The sequence below is a fragment of the Astatotilapia calliptera genome, chromosome 3, assembly GCF_900246225.1.
Source record: "Astatotilapia calliptera chromosome 3, fAstCal1.2, whole genome shotgun sequence".
Taxonomy (NCBI): Eukaryota; Metazoa; Chordata; class Actinopteri; order Cichliformes; family Cichlidae; genus Astatotilapia; species Astatotilapia calliptera.
Window position 1 is genome coordinate 10,765,882 of NC_039304.1, and position 25,538 is coordinate 10,791,419.

The 25,538-nt window shown below is 41.4% G+C and overlaps 1 protein-coding gene across 4 annotated transcripts in view; it reads left to right on the plus strand.

Moving 5' to 3' along the window:
- Positions 1–11,538, plus strand: part of slc8a4b (solute carrier family 8 member 4b) — a 124,155-nt gene extending 112,617 nt beyond the window's left edge. For all 4 annotated transcript variants that reach the window (XM_026161718.1, XM_026161721.1, XM_026161719.1 and 1 more), the window contains 3 exons: positions 359–458; positions 2,191–2,463; positions 8,987–11,538. In XM_026161718.1, the coding sequence (XP_026017503.1) occupies positions 359–458; positions 2,191–2,463; positions 8,987–9,366 (753 nt within the window). In that variant the 3' untranslated portion in view covers positions 9,367–11,538. The remainder of the gene's footprint in view (positions 1–358; positions 459–2,190; positions 2,464–8,986) is intronic.
- Positions 11,539–25,538: the final 14,000 nt, after the last annotated feature.

The following is a 25,538-nucleotide window of genomic DNA, read 5'->3' on the forward strand; positions in this document are numbered from 1 at the left end:
AACATCTTTTATCATCTTTCTTCTCTTGCCTGTTTTAGACTAAAACACTGAAGCAGAATGCCTGAAGGTTTTTTCTTCCTGAATTTTACAGCGAGCATAAGTAAAATGTGGCACGGCTGATTTCACAGCTTTATATTAATTAGCACACCTTATACCTGGAGTACCGGGGCCTGAAAATTTCAATGAATGTATGGTTTGGGTTTTAACCGAAAGGCCTGAAGTCAGCAGTTTCCTCTTTCTGTATAGCTGCGAATGAATTAACAGCTTGAGGGTTGTGTTTTTCCTGTTCTGCCTGATTTGTATGCAATGGCATGGTTGATATTTGTGCGTTTGTATATTTGTGTGTGCGTGTGTATAGAGTACAGTAGATAAGCTGATCAAGAAGACAAACTTGGCCTTGGTGGTGGGAAGCAGCAGCTGGAGGGAACAGTTTGTCAATGCTGTTACAGTCAGTGCAGGTAACACGCACACACACACGCACACACACACACACACACACACACACACACACACACACACACACACACACACACACAAAGGGCTTCATTTTGATTTATGAACAGTGGTTTTGGCTGACATTTTTCTTGACTTTATTTTTAAAGATGGTGGATGAAGGGAAAGAACCTTTCTTAAAACGTGACATCAGCATTTAATTTGGACCCTTATAGTGTATTTTGATAAGGAGAGATCATCAGAAGGAATTGAAAGTGATTTATTGATATACAGAATTCAGTTTGAGATATTTGGCGGTTAGACCCTGATGGCCCGGCGCAGCAGAACGGGATCTCAGTGGTGATAGGGATTAGAGCAGGACTCCCCAGAGTCTAGACACTGGTGGTGGAGATGAAGATGGAGGCTTGAATGGAGCCTGAGTTGCACGAAGGCAACTGCAAAGAAGAATGACAGATGTACAGTACGCAGAGTGAAAGCTGATTGGTCAGAAGAAGGCCAGCAGAAAGCTGATTGGACTAGACATGTGATGTCACAATCAGCTTGACAGCGTGGGAAAGTGGAAGTGATGTAAAGCTTAGATTATCCATCAACACCTGGGAAGCAGACAGATGAGTGACTACAGATCTTCCCTATTGAACTTAGGCATAAGCTTCGTTTATTACATTCATAGTCTGTTTCTTTACTGTCACAGACAGAAGTCTGATTCAGTTTTAGTTATGTAAAGTAGTTTGACATTGTAGGAAATGCAGTACATGGACAAAAGAATATTTCTACCTGCATGTTACTCATGCACATATGGAGTTGCAGTTATGACTGCTTCCACTCTTTGGAGTGTGTCTGTAGGAATTTCTGCCCATTCATCCGAATTGGGGGATACGTAGGCAGAAACTGATGTTGGATGAGAGGGTACTCTGCACGTATTGAATCAGTAGAGCAGGTTTTATATACTATTGAATAATATCCCTTAGAATTCACTTTGGAATATCTTGGACAGAAGAAATGTATCAAAATTACTTGCTAGTTGCTATGGTGACATTTGATTACAGTATCACACTCAAAAAATGTTTCTTTTGCAAATATTTGTAAAGGCAGAAAGTAAGGCTGCATGCTTGACTCTGTAAACTGGTGGGAATGGGATTGAATGAAACAGCTCTCATATATGGGCATAGTATGGGCTACTAGCAAGCTAGATTAGCATAACATAGCACAATTATTGGTACATTATAGCATTTAATTAATACAGCATTTTGTGTTGCTTAAAACAACCCCTCACTCTTAATTTAAATATATTTCTATAATCTCTAAAGCTTATCAATTAATATGACGTAAGTTATTAGCTTCTAATTAAAATGTTAGGTTGGGGAGGTATTTCAGGCAGTTAGCCATTTTGCTTATATTGGGTAGTTTTTGTGAATTACAGCTACATACCAGCTGCTTTTCATCAAGTCATGACTAAAACATTTAAAACAATGTCAAATACAAATTGAGTGAGATTTAAAGTGCTGCTAAATGGGTGCTTTAAGCAAAGCTATAGATCAGCTGTTTTTTAGTCTTTATGCTAATCTAAGCTAATCAAGAGACTTAGGAGATAAATGTGACAAGAAAAGATATCAAACTTCTGTCTCTTACTAGAGTTAAAGCTGAAGTTTATCTGTCTTGTTTCTTCTTTTTGTCTCATTCCTTTTTATTAATCGTCTTGTTACTTTTACTCCGTTTCAATCTCCCACCTACCCAAAGGAGATGATGACGAGGAGGAGAGCGGCGAGGAGCGGCTGCCCTCCTGCTTCGACTACATCATGCACTTCCTCACCGTCTTCTGGAAGGTTCTGTTCGCCTTCGTCCCTCCCACAGAGTACTGGAACGGCTGGGCCTGCTTCATCGTCTCCATATCGCTTATCGGCGTCCTCACCGCAGTCACGGGCGATCTGGCATCTCACTTCGGCTGCACGATAGGACTGAAAGACTCGGTGACGGCTGTGGTGTTTGTAGCGCTGGGAACATCAGTGCCAGGTGAGGATGAGTGGGGAAGAGCCTTATTATTTGACTTTAAATCCCAATCTAAGCACCAAAACATTCACCACCACACGCTCATCAATGGCCAGCTCATCAAACACATCAGAAAACGTGTCTGGGATCTTTATTTCTTTTATATTGTTTCACCTTTCAAACAACTTGGTTAGATTGGGTTAAAATACAAACTTTCAACAATGGTTACAGTGTCTTATCCATGCTGATGATTGGTCAGCATGGATAAATACCACCCGTTTCCTGAGAACACGCTTTTAGCTGGATTGAAAAACCCTGATTTAACCTATTAAGTTCATAACCACCACCTTTGTGTGACCTCTTAGTCTGATTGTGTTAGGGTTAGTTTAGCTAGATAATGAAAAATTAGTTAGACACATGGTTACATTTAGATGTGGTATTGTGGGTTATTATGAGTAATGCCTGTGTATGAGTGCGGTTGTTGAAAACAAGCAGGAAGAAGATTTTCCCAGCTTGCAGCTTGATCTGAATACAGGTATGAGGAGAGGTTTAGCGGGACTCAAACAGAAACAGATGGCTCGGTGTTACGCCACAGTGGTGCAGAGTGATTATTTTCCACGTTTGCCATGTTACAAATTCCTCCCCTCCCATTACACCACACTCGAGCTTTCCGTTTCACCAGACATGAAATGAGCTGCGTCTTCCCTCCAAAGTTCAGATGTAAATAAACAAACACAAGCCTCTCTCCTGCGCCTGATTTCAATAGCAGCCGCTTTGACTTCCAGGATCGAAATCAAAAATAGAATTGTAAAACTCCGGCTCCATCACAGCCTTCAGCCTCGGATTTTTTTCTTGCCCGGAGTGGGCAGATCGTCCCCAGACTTTCATTCAATTCCCTGCCTCATTCCTAACGTCAGCAGGTTTATTGTTGTCCCTTCGTATGATTTATAGAAACGGCTCCTGTGCTGCTCTTCCGGGCGGTAACTTGGATGGCTTGTGATGAGGTCTCTGGAAAGTAGTGTTTGAATCAATTCCTTCTACAACCATGTTATGGTGTGTGAAGGGGAATTTTAGATCCGTAAATCAGCGCGTTTCCTTTTGCAAGGTTCTAATGTTTTCATTTTCCCTCTTGTTGTGAATCTCTGATCACTTTCACTCCCAGCCAGATCTCTATCTGTTCCTTCTTTAGTCTCTCATAGTCCCCCCACTTATCTGTTAGGCTCTCATGCCCCATTCTGGTCAATTTGTTACTCTGACTTGGTGTTACCTTACTCCGCTCTTTCTTTCCTCCTCTTAGTGTTTTTGCTATTGGATCATCCATCATTCTGACCTGTGTATGCTGTAGAAACCAGGCGTGCGTGTGGGTAAAAACGTGTGCTTTTCCTGTCGAGGAGCTGCAAGTTAGCATGCAGCATCTCCAGCGGGCCATTATGACTTTCACAGGGAGTGTTTGCTGCCTTCTGCGTGTGTGATCTCCTTAAAACTTGTTAGCAACACTCATCTGCTCTCTCGTTTCCATTTCTCTGACATGCGCCCTTCCCTCCTCCTTCTCTTCTCTCTGTCCTCCTCAAGATTCATAAAAGCATTTCTGTGTTATTTGATTGGAGACACACTCCAGGATTATCGGCCCAATTTACACAGAATTTGCAGACTCGGGCAATTAGAGAGCAAACGCTGATGGTTTGAAAGCTGCACGCTGCAAAAATGTTTCTGCCTGTTTAAGAGGTTTGCACAGCTCATTTGTAGCCATCTGAGGTATTTAAACGGTAAGTGGTGTTTGATATGTGCATCCGTGGTGAACAAATGCTGACGCTGGTTTGCAGTCTTCATCTCATACGCTGCTTCATACCTGAAGTTTATCTCTGTGTGAACTGATTTTTGACTTTTTGGATAATATTGATTTAGTTGTTGCTCTTCCTTTGGTCTAAATACATGAATTTCACTGTGGAAAGTCCTTTTGGAATTTTGTGGGAAGTTGCTGCAACAGAGGATTTAAATTGTTTTAGTATAACAATAAAAATCTGCACAGCCTCGTTCATCAAATGAGAACTTTTAGATATTTTTGTGACCGTTTAGCAGGAATAGTGTGGACGAAAGGAGTTTATACGAGCCAAATGAAGATGTTCAGAAGATGACACTCCAGTAGGTCTGCGTACATTCACCACAGCATTAAACAGGCTGTTCTCATCATTGTTACCTGTGTGGCTGGCTAGGCAGGACCAGATCGCAGGACTCAGAGACGGGGGATTTAAATCTAAGAGGCAGCTTTATTTGCTGTGATGAAGAAGTCAGATGTGGTGCAAAAATAAAAATTAAAAAAAAAAAAACACTAAAAGAAACAAGTTTAGAACTAAGACTCTTGCAACCAGGACACAATAAAGGAACATGAACTACACACAAGAAACACACTGCAAACATGGAGACCACGACGACCAGAGTGTGACTGAAGACTTAAATACACATGCAGGATAACGAGGGAAACAGGAGAGAAACACAGCAGGAACAAATCAGACGCAACGAGAGAGGGGAAGGAAAACTAAACAATGCATGCAGGACAAGAGACTATCATAACAAGACAGGAAACACTGAGGACAAAACAATAAGGGAAACTAAACCAGAACCACAAAGGATAAACACAAGAATCAGAAACTCATAAACGAAGAAAACTAAACTAGGAAATATGAGAACTCTAAGAATACCACAATAATGACTTATCAAGATTCAAAAAAGTCCACAAACACAAAACACTGGGTCAGAGACCCACAACCATGACAGTTCTGTTTTCTATTTTTAAACATATGAAATTAGGGCTGTGCAATATGACCAAAATCTCATATCCCGATATTAGACATTTATTGTCCCGACAAAGATATATATCACAAAAATTTTACATTTTCTGTAAATTCTGTGAATCTCGGGTAACTCGACTCGTGTGAAGTGTTTTCAGCTGGGCGTCGTGTACCTGGAGTCGAGTGTTTTCACCGACCAGTTTCCTGCATAATTTGCATAGTACAGTTTTCTGGTCCGTGTCATACTTTTCATAACAAAACCATGTCCATGCTACAGAGGTAGCCCCTCGTTTAGAAATAAGGTCCTCGATTTGTTTCAACTGCTCTTCCTGTTTGTCATCATTTCAGTTTATTTTGAAAAATCCCAACAGGATCTTCAGCTTTATTGTGAAAGGTTTATGTGGAAAATAAACAAGTGGACGGCGGAGCCACACGCTGGGTTTACCGTCACTGTTGCTAACAACAACGTGGAAAAACAGTCGCGTATCCGCCTGTAGCGTGGTTATTTTAAATATAAGAGAAAGAGAGAGCTTTAAGAAATTAATAAACTACAGTGACCATCAAAGTCATGAAAAATATTGCCGTAAACAGTTTATTTTGCGACACCACGAAACAAACGATAGCGTAAAATGAAACGATAGACGTTTTCATATCGTCATCCGATATATATCTTATATCGAACAGCCTTATATGAAATAGCAAATAAATGTTCATTGAGCACCTATTGGGATTTAAGTTGCTTTTTAGACAAGTGAAGATATTTCTTTAGCGAACTGATTCCTTTTAAGAAACATTGCTAATTCAGAGTCTGTGATGCTGCTGGATTTTGTCCCACTGCATCTCTAACATGTGTCTGATGATCTTATTTGGAGGCAGTAATGTGGAGTTATATGGCTGCCCCTATGTGCACACACACACTTGTTTTTTGTGTCGTCTACCCCCAGCAGGATTACAGTCCCCCCCCGAAAAAATTTTGAGGACAGTTTTAATGTTGGGATACGAATTTCAGCTAATCTCACTGACATTCAAATGAAAATTGAGGCTCTTCTCACCAGCCTGTCTAAAAACAGACGTTCAGTAACTGGCAGCAGCTTCCGCCGGTATTCCCTGCCAACCCAGTTGTAGTCTCTCTGCTTTTCATCCAGTTTCTCCTCACATATCCTGCACCACAGAGCACACTTAGTGTACACCTACAGCATTTCACAGCATTTATTACATTGATTTTGGTTGTTCTGATGCCAGAACACAACTGTAAATTGCAGCAGGACTAGTAAATCTTCTCTGAAACTAATGCAAGTGATGTTTAATTCTGCCCAGTGTGCATAAAAAAAACGATATATGGCAAGTGAATCCATTTCTGACAAAAATGTGTATCGCGGAGCAACGCAAACCTCCTGAGGCTTTTTTAAATGCACATAAATTTTGATAATGTAACTCTAAAGGCTCTCGCCTCAAACAGTGACCCAATGTGAACACAGAAATGATCATTCCACAGGGATCCCACAGGGATGGAAATTTCTCTCTAAAGATATAACCTGGACACAGGGCAACCACTGAGCAACCAGCATTAAACCACTGATTCAGCTCCATGGAGCATGATTACAAAAATATGGACTAAGAGACTTTAACTGTGGCTGACAGATTGTTATTTCCTTATGCAGTATACACTCACCGTCCACTTTGTAAGTTGCTTTGATTCAACAGCTCGTCATTGCATGTATCTAATCAGCGAATCACATCACAGCTGCATTTGCGAATGCAGTCATAGTCAAGAAGATCTGCCAAAATTCAAACTGACCATCAGAATGGGGAAGAAAGGTGATTTAAGTGTATTTGATAGTTGTTGGTGCCAGATGTACGGTGGCCCTGAGAGGCCAAACGGACTACAACTTAAGAAAAGACCAGCAATAAGAAAAACGCTGCAAAAACACACAAAACACAATGGAAATCGGAAAAACAAAAACAGAATTAGGAAAAGACAGATTTCCAAAAGCACAAGGGAAGTGTTTCTGGGGAGACAATAACCCGACGGACCAGTTGCAGGCGCCCAAAACATGGTAGATGTGTTTTATTCTCATGATTCATATAATACTGATGACAGATTTTTAGGCTAATAGTTAGGCTAACACAGTTACCGATAGATCCTCCACTTCTTTTAAGTGTCTCCCAGCACAATTCTTATTGCATATTTTGGTTCCTGCAACTGGTCCGTCGGGTTATTGCCTCCCCAGAAACACTTCCCTTGTGCTTTTAGAAATCTATTTTTACCTATTTCTGTTTTCGTTTTTTCTATTTCCGTTTTCATTTCTTCCTATTTCCGTTGTGTTTTGTGTGCTATTGCAGCGTTTTTCTTATTGCTGATCTTTTCTTAAGTTGTAGTCCATTTGGCCTCTCAGGGCCACCTTACAGATGGGCTGAATGTGGGTGCTTTAGAAACAGCAGATTTTCAACACAACCACCTCTTTAAGGTTTACAGAGAATGATCCAAAAAAGCAAAATACCCAATGAGTGTCAGTTCTTTGTCTTGTTGATGCCAGAGGTCAGAGAATGGCTTTCATAGGACTTCATAGGAATTAAACAGTAAGTCAAATAATCACATAATACAATTAAGGTCTGCAGAGGAGCATCTCTGAACGCACAGTGCATCAAACCTTGAAGCAGATTGGCTACAGCAGCGAAAGACCAGGTGCTGCTCCTGTTAGAGCATGATCTCGTGGACAATAGATCACAGGCATTTAAAACTAAACAATATTGTTTGTTTGTATCAATGGTTTCGTTGTAGCAAGGTGTACCTAAAAAAAGTGGCAAGTGAGTGTGTAATCCTTTCAATTACACATACAGTGTTACACATCCGTGATAATATTTATGCAAAAGGAATGGAGGAACTGACCTTTGTGGTTGCAAAGGGGCTTGCAGATACATAGAAACTGTGGGTGTATAAGATGTCAGCAAGTGTTAGGTGATCTACCAAGAGTGAAGAACTGAGTTTGACTTTAACTGACATGTAGGATATTCCCGGAAATGTCAGGATTTCACTCATCAATGACTTCCAGTGTCTGCAACAAACCTTTTTTATAAAATCTTATGTATGACTCCCCATCATCTTCGTGATAGCTGACTGGATAAGCACCAGTGTAACCAAATATCTACTGATTGGATTTGACAGCATTGCATATTTAAATTATGCAGGTTATAAAATCTTCTGCTGTATTTGGCTGTCACCCAAGCATTTGTTCGTCCTTTGTCTGTCTTTGAGTATTATGTCCTCAGTTATCGGTACAGTTGCTTTTCTTCTTCCTAGGTGTTGTAACTTTTTTTTCTTAGACTGATAATCAGTGTCTGCCTGTAAAAAAGAACAACCACTTCACAGTTTTGTCCTGTCTTTATGCTTCTCTTTCCATTCTTGAATGACATGATGTTCACTTGTATGTTTTTAAGTGGAAAACAGTTGTTACCTTTAGCTTTTTGCAGCAGCCTGTGAGCAAGTCCTTCACAAAAATACATCTAAAATTTATTCAATTAAAGTAATTTCCATAGTTTTGGTTGGCACAGTGTCATTGTCTTGTTTTGACGCTAGGTCTATGCTTTGCTTTTATGCCTTGTTCTAATCTTGCACATTGATTTTTCTATTGTAGTTTGAAGCGGTTGCTCTGAGGTTTTGAAAAGATGAACGTAGTAGAAGAAAGAACCCTAAAAATGAGGCAGCATAAAAAAGGGTTTTACAATAAAGCCTGTCTTTCTTTCTTTCTTTCTTCTAGACACATTTGCCAGCAAGGTCGCTGCCATCCAGGACCAGTACGCTGACGCCTCCATCGGCAACGTCACCGGCTCCAATGCGGTTAACGTCTTTCTGGGCATTGGCGTGGCATGGACCATCGCTGCCATCGCCTGGCGCTCCAAGGGCAAACCTTTCAAGGTGGACCCAGGAAGTCTGGCCTTCTCTGTCACCCTCTTCACTATCTTAGCTGTGGTGAGCGTGCTCACGCTTCTGTACCGGAGGCGGGCAACAGTCGCCGGTGGCGAGCTGGGTGGGCCGCGGACTTGCAAAATAATAACGTCGCTGATGTTTGTCTCATTGTGGTTGATTTACATCCTGCTGGCTTCCCTGGAGGCCTATTGCCATATACCAGGGTTTTAAATGGAAAGGAAAGCAGAGGGAGAGAGAGGCCCACTGCCAATATGAAAAGAGAGAGAGAGAGAGAGAGCGATGCAGCAGTCTTGAAAGAGGGAGTCGAGATGGATCGATATGGGCCGACTTTTCAGGAAATCTTTAAATCCGTCCAAAGACTATTTCAGTTTTTCATCAGATGTGTTTTTTCCCTACATTCCTCTCTGTCCTGAAAAACAGAGAGTGAGTCCTCATAAACAGTAAAACTTGCCAAATGTCCAAATTAATAATTATTTATTCTACATTAGCAGCTCTTTTAGACAGGAAGCCCCTCCCTCTGGTCTAGTTATGACGAAACTTCTCGAATACATAAAATTAAAATGTAACATCGTGGAAAAAAGGTATAAAACTGACTTTTGAGGGTGCTTCTAAAATCAGCAGTTGACAACAAAGTGTACAGGCTCATGTTGTCCTAATATACTGCCAAGACAGCTGGAACGAAAAGACGATCAGCTGGCTTCTGAAGAGAAAATAGGTTGAGAGTGAGGATTAAAGTGAGATATAAAAATGGAAAAGATGAGACAAGAAGAAACAGAAATAGAGAAAGAAGAAAGTGTGTATAGCATAAACAAGAATATGTGGTAAAAACCTTTTACTGCCCTGTATTAGTCACTCGTTCGCTCCCTCCACCTTTACTGTATCAGTGGACGCTCCTGTCTGAACATTTGAGCTCTAAAACTGACAGTGACTTCACACTTTTAATCCCTCTTCCACCAAATGCACACAGACACACACACACTCACATATACACACTCTTGGGGCCCTTGGGTGATTCTGCAGTTGCGGGGACCAATTTGCGGGCGAGATGAAAAGTGAACATCCTTTCATTTTATTTTATTTTTGTCTTTTTATTCTTTTCTTCCTCAGTACACTGTGCAAAATAGTCCCTACACACACCATACACTTTCCTCAGACCCTTGCTCTTGCCTTACTTTTATCTTCCCCGTAGGAATAAAGTCTTAAAGTTGATGAAATGTTGTAGTCAGCACCGACCGACCTGCCCTCTTTTTAATTGAGCCAGTTTCTGTTTCATTTTGGCATCTGTTTAATGCCAAATTCCCACACTTTTTACTAAACTTTTGAGTGGCGTCACGTGTTGATGTTGTTACCGTGCAATTGTAAAAAATAACAACAATGAAAAACCGTATAAATGCAGCGTGATCTGATAATGGACAAGACAAATTCAAGTGAAGAAATCTCTAAAGTGGGGAGGAAGAACCAACAAGAACAGTCCACCAAGAAAAAGCTGAAGCTTTGTGCACGACACATCGTGAGGTGCATTGTTTACACTTTAAACTACGGATAATGTGAACAACTTTGAGCCAAGCAGGGACTTCTGTGATGCCGTCGATGAACAACACAAGAATCGGAGCGAAGGATCGACTGCGAGACGACGGTGTTGACGACAAATCAGAACCATGACTACAGCCAGTGTTTCTAATTGTACATGATAACAGAAACTGTCGTTGATGTGTGTGCGAGAAGTCATTGATATCCCCTCTATCTTAAGACCCACTCTGTAAGTAAAACTCTGGAGGTATTCAAGAAAGACTCACGTGGACTTTTTTCTCTGAAACAAAGAGAAACGAGAGGACATTTTTAAGGAAACCCAATGCAACAAGAAGAGTGTGAACATAAAACCACAGGAGAGTGAGACACTTTGAAGGAAATGTACGGCAGCTCTGAAATATCACATGACTGTTCTGCTCCAGTCGGGACATTTCTTTGTAATCTAAACAAAAAATTTAAAAAAAATATATATATATATACATATAAATCACAAGTGTGTGTATCCAAAGATGAGATAGAAGAAAATAGTCACAGATCACGTTTTCAGTGTGCAGTCTACAAGCTGCTGGTTGTAGTTTGTAAAAAAAAAACAAACAAACAAAATAACTGGCAAGAATTTCATAAAAATGTTCACACTACAGATATATGTGGTAAATGATCTGGTATATTTTATGGGTAAAACTGTGCTATTTATTATGTTTTCGTGAAACTTTTTTTTTCTGTGAAACTCAGGCGTGGTGTGCGTGGAAGTGAAAGTAAGATATTCAGAATAGCTAAAAGCGAGAATATTAGGCCATGTATCGTGTGAACTGTTTTGTCATCCGTGTCTGTCGTTTAAAGTGTCAAAGCCCAGATCTGCATTATGTGGTGTTAATAGCCCGGTCCTGCCCGGAGGCTGGACCGAAACTGGACAGAAGGGATGGCATATGGCTTGTCAGTGTAGATTATTATTAAACGCTAACTTCCCTTTGTTGAAAACAGTATAGAAAGAGATACTCTGCAGGAAGTGGGCGATTTTTCTCTCAACTACCCACCATGCTGACGGAGATCTTCAAGAAAAATCATCCTGAGATAAACAATAATTTAGCTTTTTGGTTTGTTGACTGACACAAGAATAGGACAGAAAACAACAATTTACCTGCCTGCCATCCTTATTGTTAAATATGGACAGCCCACTCACTGCTGTCAGCCCGTATAAATGCAGACATGACAAAGCCGCCTTAATTTGTGACCAATCCACGCCTCTGATACAGCCCCGCCAAGTTCGGTGGATGTAGAAATGGAAGATAAGTGGGTGATTGGTGCAAACAGGCATTGCTCTATGGGGGTAAACATTCCTGTATCCATTGCAACTTCACTCTTTCTATGGTACATCTTTTGCTGCAGGAAATAAAGGAAAGCTGTTTTCCCCAGCCCACTTTCAATGATAGAGTTTGGACATCTGCCATATTCCTTTTAGCTGCAAAGATTTAACATTGTTCTACAGAAGTTAAACATGATGACATGTCCTGTCCCAACACCTGTAGAAAAGGGCGTTGGTCAAGACGTTTTCAGCCTTTCAGAAGCTGAGGTCATGTTAAGTCAACCTAAGGCAACTCTACTGTCCATGTGAAAGGTGGGGATAGTCTGAAAGCCAAATTTTGCAAACTGCCACATTGGGAAGATGTGAACTGGAAGTATTCAGTGGGTTGTTGATAGTTTGTCAGCGTTAATCTCGTTAAAATGACATTAACGCCATAACCGCATTAGCAAATCTCAGTTAGCGAGTTAGCGCGAATCGCCCCACGCATGGGGCTGCACATTGACAATGCGTTAGCTTGTTAATGCGTTAGCTCATTAACACGTTAGCGCCGTCCAGCCCCACGCACGGGGCGATCCGCGCTAACTCGCTAACGGAGATTTGCCGCGTTAATGCGGTTATGGTGTTAACGTCATTTTAACGAGATTAACGCTGACAGCACTAAATATAATATATAATGATAAGTCACAGTGAAACTAAGATATGTGTGTTTGTACGTTGACATTTGCCTGATAGGTTGAGATAGCGTCCACGCCCCTAACTTTAAGCCTTACCAGTAAAAAAAAAAACGACAACTTTAAAAATCTCTTGAATTAGTCATATTTGTACGAGGCTAAAATTGCTAATTTCACGGCTGAGGCTGTTCATTTTAACATTTAACATTCACACCCTTTAATGATCTGTAATTATTTGGTCTCAGCACATAATATGTTGAAACCTAGGCCTGAACCCTCCACGACCGAGGTCAGTGTTTCAATGTTTGGCATGACTTGCACATTGCCATGGCCCCTGCCAGCCTCTTACTAGGGCCAAACTCTTTCTTTTTTTCTCAATGACTTAAGCTTCAGTAACAGTTGCCAGTTTCCGAATGAGTGGGCAGGATAATAGTGCTGCTGACGCCACAGGAACACAGGAATACTGGGACGGATTTAGAAATGTAGGCTTTTTAAAGGTTGATAAGCCTTGCTGGAGGACGACTGAAAGTGTTTGCGTGTGTGTGTGAGTTTGTGCGTGTGCCTGCTCTCTAAGTGAATGAAGAAATGCGACCATATTTTTAGTCTTTTGCCTGTTGCTTAGCGACCATCTATCTGCTAGCCGTTGTCTTCTTGACTGTTGCTGGTGTGTGCGAGACACTTCGTGTGTGTGTGTGTGTGTGTGTGTGTGTGTGTGTGTGTGTGTGTGTGTGTGCGTGCGTGTGCGAGAGAGAGAGAGAGAGGTTTTCTTATATTTCTCACTTGCCCTTGTTCTAATGAATGTGACAGACTATGGACGACTGTCACGTTTAAAAAAAGGAAATAAGTTGTTTAGCTTTCAGTTCTCATGCAGCTTGATTCTTCCAGAAGATTCTCTAATTTGGTGTTTTGACAATGGTGATAATATATCAGTCCAAAATCTCAAGTCTGTTCGATTAATTTGAGATTATTTGACTGCTCAGACCATTCCAGTCATCTCTCACAACTGATCAGTGGGAACGTTGCTGAGACCACGCCCACCAGGATTTCATTCTAGGACAAAAGTGGCCACATTTGCTTTGCAGTGACCCTTCCACTCACCTAATGGACCTAAACAATGTCAACACAATGCCCCTGTCACACGTATATTACTCAATATGTGATTTTTTGCCTCCCGTCGTTTGCATGTGTATCCATTGTATGTCTATGTCTGTCTGTGCCTTTTTGTGTGCTGGTGCACCTGTGTGGGTTGTAATCTCCTTACAAGGGCTCACCCCACGTGTCCCTAGCTGACTCCCATATGCTAGATTAATGAATTTGAATGCCAACCTGACCCACAGTAAAAACGCCTGGAAATTTGATTTTCTCCCTTGTGTACATGCCTGCATGTGCGCCTGAAATGGAGATAGAGAGGCAGGTAAATTGTGGCCGGTACTCTACCCCCATAAGGTGTCTTTGTGTCTGTACCTGTCAAATAAGATTATATATATATATATATATATATATAATCGATCTGGCTGTCTATCGAGACTGGAAAGCTGGCACCTTTCTTTAAAAACGAATATGCGTGTGTATGTGAGTGGAGTTTGGCAGTGCCTGTCGTACACTGAGGTCACAGACTCCACATCTCTTGACTGACTGATGACTACAGGCACACACGCTCTTGCACACAATATTTCATCATCAATTCATATGAAAAAATTCAGAAGATGAAAATGGAACCATGTGGAAAAAATCTAACACTTAAAAGTATTTACATTGTGACAACAGCTGTTAAAAATATTTAACTCATTCAATCAAGTGTAATGATATGATTTGCAGTGTGTGTGTGTGTTCTAGTCCAGCTATCATAGTGAGGACCAGATGGTATTGTAGACCACTACAGTAAGGACATTTTGGAAAGTGAGACCCTTTTGGTCTGTCCTCACTTTTTCAACCGGTTGTGAAAAAAGGGTCTGTGCCTGTGTTTGTTTTGTGGGGTTTAACAGATGTACTGCTTCTATCTGAATAGATAATATCTGAATTTTGAAATGGAAAGATTATTTAAGAGTATTTGTTTTCAGGTAAACCTGGAAACCAGCAGCAGTGTTTTGCTATTGTCATTCATTCATTTTTCCAAGATCTATTATTCCATAGTTTGTATTATTTTTCAAACTATTATTTGATCACATAAATATCCAGGAGCTGATCCATGTGGAAAATAGAAGACATGATTAAATTATTTAAAAATAAATAAAAAAAATTTAAAAAAAACATGAATAAATACAGACAAAACACCTAACCTTGAAAAAAATGAATGTTATTCATTACTTATCAGTCTAATGAGCTGAGTATTAATAGTGTAAATCATTACTACAGAGCTATTTGTCAATGATAATTTGGAATATTTTGTCTGTATTCATTTATATAGAGTAAAAATTTATTTCAAGAACTTTGAGTGTCTCGGCGCATGAAGACATCAGTCTGTTTCACACAGTGACGAGTCTGTTGTATACTTTACCAAATGTTTGCTTATATATGTAAAAAATCTGTTGTAACACCTGAACAAATTAACAAAGAACACATTTTTAGCATTTTTGTGCTTTGCCACATTTCTGGTTTGAAACCATATGTAGTGTATCCATGTGTGAAAGATAAAAGAGTATTTCTCCCTTTTTTTCCAGTTCTCACCCCCTCCATTGTTAGCCACTACGTTGCTCTCTACCTTATATTTTTTTTAATGTATACTTACGCCGCCCTATTTATGAGCTCACAAAGTGCTTTTTAATATAAACATCTGGTATTTTTTCATTCATTTTATTATTGTGCTTTTCATTGCATTGTTTTGTGTTGTTTTGGTGATTTTTGTAATTGATACAAAAAAAATCCCTCACAAAGTAGAACAAGAACATAAGAGTGTACTCTTATTGTTTTCATTGTGTGTGTGTGTGTGTGTGTGTGTGTGTGTGTGTGTGTGTGTGTGTGTGTGTGTGTGTGTGTGTGTGTGTGTGTGTGTGTGTGTGTGTGGATGGATGTGTGCATATGTGTGAGCTGTTCATATCATACTGTGCAAGAGTGTGTTATTGCATGAATTAAAGTCATTCAGAATACAGCGTTCGATGTTGGAAATGTCGTAGTAAAGAGTATTTTTAAATGCTGAAAATGACATGATATGAAACATGATATATAGACCAAACTTTTCTTTTCTTTTTTTTCAAAAATTAAATAAAACGTGACTGGAAAATGCTCAGAAATGTGTTTCTTTTCTAATAATGGAGAGAAAGTCTTTTTTCACCATTAAGATGCTTATTTTAGTAAATAAATCAATCATACTTGAGATAAGTGTTTACCCTGAGTGTATACCTGTAATTGCAATCATCTATAAAAATGTTCATCTACAGTTTCTGCAGCAGACATCCAGAAAAAGCAATATTTTACTTAATTTAGAAAATTAAAAGCCATTTTCAGGCTGAGAGTTTTAAACTTAAAACCAGATGACAGTTTTTTGTTACATGGTTTGTAACAGTTTTTTCATTAACATTAATATTGGCCTGTAGCTCAAGGATCTAATGATGTGCTACTCTGAGAGTGGGTTACCTGCAAACCTCTGAACATGACTGTGTCATCAGCAAACAAAGTCATCAAAATGATTGGCCATGTTATCACTAAAACAACATTTGTCTATTTGAATATATTTATGTACGGGATGATTAAAGCTCAGGGGGTAGAGTAAGTGGTCTACTGATTGGAAAGTTTGTGGTTCAATCCCCCAAGTTGCTCTCCGATGTATCCATCAGTGTGAATGTAGGTAAGTGTTAGATAGAAAGCTTAAAGTGTTTGTGTGAATGGTTGAGAATTGGTGAATGAGGTATGCTGGGGAGAGTAGAAAAGTGAAATATAAGAACTGGTTCAAGCATTTGTAATATATTGAGATATGAATGAACTAGTTCCTAGAAGATGTGGAGGATAAAAGTATTCAACAGAGATCCAGTATATTACAGTCTGATCATCATGATCTAAGTAACTTATAAAAAGGGAAACAGAACTGAATTCAGTTCTGTGCATGACTTTGTAAAGTTTTGTTTTTTGAAATTATAATTGGAGTATTTTAGGGAATTTTTAGATGATGTGGAGGTTGAACACAGTGTTGCAGAAATATTAAGCGGAGTCAAGCAGAATCACACCTGCCACAGACAACTGCCAAATGTGGCCATAAGATGGCAGTAATTTAAAGGATGGATGCAAACAGGTGAGAAGCTTTATGACAAAATTCTTTGAGATGCAATAAGCGACAACGTTGCTGCCAGACACCATGTTGGATTGATCATGGCCAAACTTAACGGCTTTTTTTCAGGTATGACAACATTATACAGGTCAGGTTTTAAAGGAAACATAATCCACTTATCATGCTTTTAATTTGCATTTAGCTGTTTTCCTCCATGACTGTACATATATCCATCTATCCGCTTCCGCTTATCCTTCTCAGGGTCACGGGGGATGCTGGAGCCTATCCTAGCTGTCATAGGGCAAGAGGCGCATACCCTGGACAGGTCTCCAGTCTGTCGCAGGGCTAACAAGCGCGTCATGGACAAAAGTAAAACAGTATGTCGGATGTGCCACGCAATGCTCAATTGATAGGAACTAGTGCGTTAGCGCAGTTAGCTTGTTAACATGTTAATGCCGTCCAGCCCCACGCGGTTGCTCGTTAACGGAGATTTGCCGCCTTATGGCATTAATGTCATTTTAACGAGATTAACGCTGACCGCACTAGTGGGAACACAACGAATATGACTGCACATTTACTCCGACATCATCCTAGTGCAAAGACAAGTGGAAGCAGACAAAAACAACAAGCAGCATGCTACAAACTTTACCCGAGTCATTTAGACAGCCGTTAGCACATGATTCTCCTTATGGGGACCTGATATGTTTAATACGCTGCTGAGAATATAGCCCAGAAGAAGCGTATAGTATAGCTTTTATTTTGGAAAGATTTCTCTGTTATAAACTCTCTTTTCCAAAGAGGAGTAATTTCTCAATCAGGTAGATGTTTTTATTTTTTTTATTATTTTGTTGTTTCAGCGACATTAAATTTAAAAACTGTACTTTTGAGTTAAAATATATATTTATAATTTTAACAAATTAAAAAGGCATGAACATTTTTGTATCGAAGAAATATCGAACCGAACCGTGAATTTTGTGTCTCGTTGCACCCCTAATATACATATATATATATATGTAGGAAAACACAGTTCAATTGCGTTACCCTTGTAAAAAAGGTAGGATGAGTTCAAGCTGCAAGCTCTACTTCTTGGTGCATTATGTTTTCACATTAATTTCAGTGAACTGACACAACTGCCTGACACTTAATTATCTCGTCAGGATTCAGCACAGCTTTTCAGCTGCTATCTAACCCGGCAACCCGAGAAACACCATCATATTTATAGCAAAGCTAGAGGGGATGTTTGCTGGAAGTTTCCACACTCACGCATGCAAACAGACACACACACACACACCTGAGACCTGACCAGCACAAGCGTTGTGTTGCTCCGCTAGCCAATAAACAGCTCTGCTGTGGTTCCCTGATTTGCTTTGCAGCACTTTGGGAATAGTGAGGTAAGAGAGCTTTCACTCTAGCCGCATAATAGTCCAGGTGCTAATCTCATGTGCTTTTCATTCACTCTCAAGACTGACCTAATTAAAGAGGAAAACTCTCAAACTTTGACACAGATGCTTGAAACTAGTTAAGTTTTGCATGATTTTACTTTGCTGGATTCTCTCCCTTTTTCTCGTTCTTCTCTGTCAGTTTCTCAACAACGGAGTGGCAGCTGTTATTCCCACGGCAAGCTGCCGGTAACCACAACGGTGAGGCATGTCTCCATCCTCCACTGGAGGAGAACGAGACAAAGAGTAAACACAACAGTCTTGAGGGAGAGATACAGGAGGAGAGGAGGAACAAGAAAGAGGAAGATCCAGACAGATAAAAAAAGAGACTGGGAGAGGGGCGGAAGAAAGAGCGCTACAAAGTGTGAGAGGAGGAAGACAAAAAGAAAGGCCGGAAGAAGGAGAAGAAGGGTGAATGTGACCAGAATTTGAGCCAGAGTGGAAACCAGTGGACAAATCGAAGCGTGAGAAAGAAGTGATGGAGTCGGTGCTGACACAGAGTTATCCTGTGGGATGAGGAGGAAGACGGGGAGTGACATGCTGCAGCGATCGCCTCCTCTCATGGGTCCAAATGTTTGCCTCTACGCATAAACTGATTTTGACACTTCTTAGTCGTTTAATTGGCTCTGCACTTACAACAAACAACTTCCTATTAGTATTCACCAAACCAAATGTTGTTTTGCACACAGTAAAGGGAGGGACACCTCAAGATTTGTTTGAGTCATCTGCACACATGAAATAAAAATGACTAAGCAGGTTTGGAAGAGGCAAACGTGGATTTCCATTTACTTAATTTTCCAGCACATCAGTTCATGTTGTATGTTGAACTGTGGGTATTGTTGATGAGATATATACACTTTAAATTAAAAAGCATAATCACCTGCCTCTCTTTGGCTGTTGGAATGCAAAAGTACTGTTTCAAATCAAAAGCATCTATCTTAATAAAAATCTGTTTTTCAAAATAAGGTAACTGAGGGATGCCTTTCCATTATAGGCAAAGCAAGTGTAACTAATATGCACAATGCAGCTTGTTTGCTTATTTGCAGGGTGCAAATGAGGAGGAAACATGAAGGGAAAATAACAATCTGAGACCCGTGAATAGTGCTAGAGAAATGCAGGATCATGTGGGAAAATAATAGGTAGAAAAAGGAAATGAAATGAAATGAAGTGGTTAACCTAGAAAAGATAAGAGGTGCAAATGTAATAGATTTCACAGATGAACTGATTTGTTTATGAGCTTATGAGTAGTTTTGAAATGATGCAGGTGATTACCAAAACGCATTAATGTCGCTGGATAAACTGTGAGTAATCCCTCGAACCAGCCGTCTCCTCAGAGGCTCTGATTACGGAGGATTTGCAGCAGGTAATCAGTGACGGATTATATTTTCAGCTAACCTTCCTTACCATGCCCAGTAGCCACAAAGAAGGACAGTGGAAATAAGAGAAAGAAGGAAGGGGTAGAGATGGTGGTGTAAGGAGCAATGATTTCTGGTTGGATACTACACCTTCTCTGCTTATGGTTATCACAAAAAGGTTCCCTTCTCCAGTGTTTGTGTATGTGTGTCTGTACTGAACAGAGAGGACCTGCTGGTCTTTGTTACTCTGCTTTTATATTGCAGATCGAGTTTGGGTTCAAATGTGTTTTTACAGAAAGTTACAACCAATCAAGAATATATAGTAATTTTATTTTAATGGCTTACAGTTTGCTTCCAGAAGAACAGGATGATGCGATTCTCACAAGGACTGGGTGCTGCCCCTCGGCAGGCTTCCAGTAGTCAGCCAGTAAGATAAATACACAGAGCAAATTTTTTTAGTGCCAAACAGTGGATGGACTGAGAAACTATGTCTGCTGAAAAAAAAAAAAATTAAAGGAACACTTTGAAAACACATCAGATCTCAGTGGGATAAAATAAAAATCCCACTGGATAGCTGTACTGATATGGACGGAGTCATGGGTTAGGAATAAAAGGATGCCACATTGTTTGAAAATGAAAAGTATCAACTACAGAGGGCTGAGTTCAAAGACACCCCAAAAGAATGATGCTGCAGCCTTGACCATTTTGCTGAAATTTCATTACAGCAGCTCAACATGGTACTCAGTCATTTGTATGGCCCCCGTGTGGTTGCATACATGGGTGACAATGTCCATAATGGTAAATGGCCTGTATTTGTAAAGCGCTTTACTTAGTCCCTATGGACCCCAAAGTGCTTCACACTACATCCAGTCATCCACTCTTTCACACACTGGTGATGGCAAGCTACATTGTAGCCACAGCCACCCTGGGGCGCACTGACAGAGGCGAGGCTGCCGGACACTGGCGCCACCGGGCCCTCTGACCACCACCAGTAGGCAACGGGTGAAGTGTCTTGCCCAAGGACACAACGACCGAGACTGTCGGAGCTGGGGGCTCGAACCGGCAACCTTCTGATTACAAGACGAACTGCCAACTCTTGAGCCACGATCGCCCCATAATGGTCTCTTGGGGGATCTCCTCCCACATCAATGAGCTTCTGGATAGTCTGAGGTGCAACCTGGCAGGGTGGGGGGGGTGGGGGGTCAGGTTACACACACACTTACTTGATATGGATGGACTATATCAAGTAAGTGTGGGGACGAGTCAGTGGAATCCTTCATCCTCTTGCCACATAAGGTCAAGCATTGTCGTGCACCATGAGGAATGCGGGACCACGTGCACCAGCGTAGGGTCTGCAGGGTTAATGTGTTGTTGCCTAGCCCGTAGAAGTCGGTGCATCCCTCCATGGGTATACCTCCCCAGACCATCACTGACCAACAGGTCATGCTAACCAATGTTATAGGCAGCACAGCATTCTCCAGACCCTATCTATCATGTGTGCTCAGGGTGAACCGGCTCTCATCTGTGAAATACACAGAGCACCACTGGTAGATCTGCTAATACCGGTATTTTATAACCCATGCCAATCAGGCTGCAAGCACAGGACCCACTAGGGAGGTCATTTTGTAGCTCTGGCAGTTTAGGAGGAGCAGATACACTTCCTGATGATGGGTTAAGGACCTTCCCAAGCAGGGATGGGCAACTCCAGGCCTCGAGGGCCAGTGTCCTGCAGGTTTTAGATGTTTCCTTGATCCATCACATGATTCAAATGGTTAAATGACCTCCTCAACATGTCCTGAAGTTCTCCAGAGGCCTGGTAACGAATTAATCATGTGATTCAGGTGTGTTGACCCAGGGTAATATCTAAAACCCGCAGGACACCGGCCCTCGAGGCCTGGAGTTGCCCACCCCTGTTCTACATCCATGTCCACCTGTGCAACCTCTGGAGTGACTACCAGCAACGACACTGACCCTAGCCAAATGCAAAACGAGAGAAAAACAGTCAGAAAAGATGAGGACAGAAAAATGTCAGTGGCCTCCACGTGCATCGTGCTGTTGCCCCTCTAGTGAGCCTGTCGTTGATTTCATTCACACCAAAGTAGCTGAAACTGATTAACAAATCCCTCTGCTACTTATCTGACCAGATCAATATCCAACAAGGATAACTGCTTTGGTGCTATACTCTGATTAAAAAGTGTTCCTTTCATTTTTTGACTGTGACACAGTCAAAGAGGGTTACACACACACACACACGCACACACACAAATACAGTACAAGTCAGCAGAAAAAGTACAACAACAGAGTACAACACGTGCACAGCACCCAGTGCCTGTAACAGTCCTTTGTTGCCATGTGCTCTATCAGATATAAAACGACTACTTTTAAGAGGGGAGGCTGAAGGCTGCTCTCTCTTAATAATGCATCAGGGCAATAACATGTGTGCATTATACTGAGTGAACCAGGCAGGCTCAGAGAGAGTAATGACTGACATTTTTGTTACTTCAAGACCACAAGGTTAGTCGCATTAATCTTGAGCTATTTCTAAAGCAAGACAGGCCACCTCCCCCACATGGGATGTGTTTTTACTTTTCATTCAAGCACTCGGTGACTTTAGGATAGACTCTTGCTCCTGTCTGCTCTGATCATGTCTTTATGATGTTAATATTGTTATTGATGTCCTTGGGCAGATTGTTTCCTAAAGAGAGGTCAGAGGTGAGGCACAGCTGCGGAACGGCACCGATTATGATGAAGATTAAGGAAATGATGTTGTCCGTTTCAATCATTCTTTTCCTGTTTAGATTCACCTAATTAGATGATACCATTCTTGGGTATTTCCAATTTACAGTATCCTATACTTTGACTTTTCTACTATTCAGAGGCAAATACAGTAAATTCACCAAGTTTAGTGTTCTTTCACTTCGTGTAGTGTCTTATGGATTCACTCAAACCCAAGTACAGACTGAACAACAGCTGTTCCTCTGTTGTCTGTTCTTATCAGATCATTGCCATCGTTGCTTTGACATTTCCTACCCTAATAAACACTGCTGTAGACTAAGTACCAACTTGGGGAGGCAACAGCACTCCTCAGCAGCAGCAATCTCTCTCAGCAGGTCAATGCACCCTGCCAGAGTTCAAAACTGATCAGAAAAGACTTGAGAAAGTGGCTCGAATATCAGCGGCCCACCTTACAACCCACTGGATCCAAAAGACACCAAAGGATACCCACAGATTTACAAAGTGTACCTGCACTATAGCAGTTAGACTGGCAGAATATTTTAATCCACAATGAACAAAAACATATTAGTGTATTAGTAAAGTGAAAACTGTTGGACCCGTGATGGAGTGTCATCCTTTCCAGGTTACCTTGCCTTACCTTCTAATGTTAGCAAGGCTAAGTTCCAGCCACACTGTGATCCTGGTTGGATGGGTGGTTAAAAAGACTGTTGAATAGATGGATAGATTATATTAAAATCAAGCACAACAGTTTATTGTTTAGTACTACAGCACTTGAGGAAGTTTCTCTTGGCAATTCAGTATCTCTACTTGCTGTAAATAGTCTGAATTCAAGAGGGTGTGAAGGCAATGCTCTGCCTCAGTCATATTCAATTAACTCAAAACCCATTACACAACTAAAGGTGTTAAATAATAGACACTTTTCATTACAAATGAATGGAAGGCACTGTATGTGCCTCAAAATCCTGGGGGAAAAAACTACATTAATGTCAAATTAACCAGCAGCAGAAAGGAAGATGTTGCAGACTTGTTGGTGATGGTGAACAATTACCATCCATCGCAAAAACCAACCAAATGAATCAGGAAAGGTTACAGCCCATCAATGGAGGTTAGACATTTATTATTCAATGCTCAGTCTTATATCAGTTATGAACGAACAATGTAGCATTACATCCAGATCATTGTATAGTATTCCCTTTATATCTCACAGTCATACACTACATACACAGTGTGAACAAGACTGGCTACACATCTTGTCTAATATATCACATGCTGTCTGTCACTAACTGATTTGTACAAACACAGCTGCAGTTTTTGATTAAACTGGTTCAAAAGTGAAAGATGGTCTCATTACTGGGTGAAACTGGAGGCAAGGAAATGGGGCACTGAGGCAAAAGGAATTGAAGAGGGAGGGAGGACAGAACAGCCAAAAGCTGTAGGGCTGGCCTGAGGGAGCAGAGTCACACCAAATGTCTGCGAAGAACAAAGTTGAGCAGTGTTTGTGCATGATGCTAAAGTGAACAGTGTCCAGCGTTATGCTAATGTGTTTGTGTCAGAACACAGTAGTGTCCAGGTCTGTTTGAATGGGATTTTTTAAGGTAAGTGGGACAAAAACAAAAGGTTACAGCTCAAAGCTGACATGAAAAAAACAACAACCCAGGGGCTCTATGCCTTTGGGAAGGAAACTAGCTAACGGCATTAGCACACAGACAGGCCTTCTCTTCCCTGACTGTGTGCCAAAGCAGCATAATGATGCACTCGACTAAAACAGTGTCACGGTAAAGAATTAAAGATCCTGATTGAGGAAATAGTTATAATTTAAAAGACTTCTTTAGAGTTTTATCAACTGTGTAAAAAATCTGACCACCGTATTAACTCTAATAGCCCGTTGACTAGCAAAGATGGGCTTCGCCAGGGCTGCCCTTTGTCTCCGGTTCTGTTCATAATTTTTATGGACAGGATTTCTAGGCGCAGCCAAGTGGCGGAGGGCTTTCGCTTTGGTGGCCTCAGAATCTCATCTCTGATTTTTGCAGGTGATGTGGTTCTGTTGGCTTCATCGGGTGAGGGCCTCCAGCTCGCACTGGAACGGTTCGCAGCCGAGTGTGAAGCAGCGGGAATGAGGATCAGCACCTCCAAATCTGAGGCCATGGTTCTCAGCCGGAAAAGGGTGGAGTGCCCACTCCGGGTCGGGGATGAGTTCCTGCCACAAGTGGAGGAGTTCAAGTATCTCGGGGTCTTGTTCGCGAGTGATGGGAGAAGGGAGCCGGAGATCGACAGACGGATTGGGGCTGCAGCTGCAGTAATGCGGACACTGCACCGGTCCGTCGTGGTGAAGAGGGAGCTGAGTGTAAAAGCGAAGCTCTCAATTTACCGGTCGATCTACGTCCCTACCCTCACCTATGGTCACGAGCTGTGGGTAGTGACCGAAAGAACGAGATCGCGGATACAAGCGGCAGAAATGAGCTTCCTCCGAAGGGTGGCTGGCCTCTCCCTTAGAGATAGGGTGAGAAGTTCGGCCATCCGGGAGGGGCTCAGAGTAGAGCAGCTGCTGCTCCACATCGAAAGGAGCCAGCTGAGGTGGTTCGGGCATCTGACAAGGATGCCCCCCGGGCGCCTCCTGGGTGAGGTGTTCCAGGCATGTCCCACCGGGAGGAGGCCCCGGGGCAGACCCAGGACACGCTGGAGAGATTATATCTCTCGGCTGGCCTGGGAACGCCTTGGTATTCCCCCGGATAAGCTGGAGGAGGTGGCTGGGGAGAGGGAGGTCTGGGCCTCTTTGCTTAGGCTGCTGCCCCCACGACCCGGCCCCGGACAAAGCGGATGAAGATGGATGGATGGACTAGCAAAGATGCTAATTCTTTAGCATTCAAATTTAGTATTAAACCAATATAATTTAAAGTCGGATCAAAATAAAATGTCAAATCTTGACGTCAGACTAATCAGCAGAGCAATACTTTGGGCTAAATGCAAATATTAGCATGCTAACAGCGGATTTCATCATAGAAATTCTATATGATCAGCAACATTTGTGAACCTGCTATAAACACAAGGTTCAACTGGGCCATATACTGGGTCATATATTCCCATTTAGGCATCTACTCAAACTTGAAGAACTGGAAAAATGTTAGCTGTTGGACCTAGACACCGTTA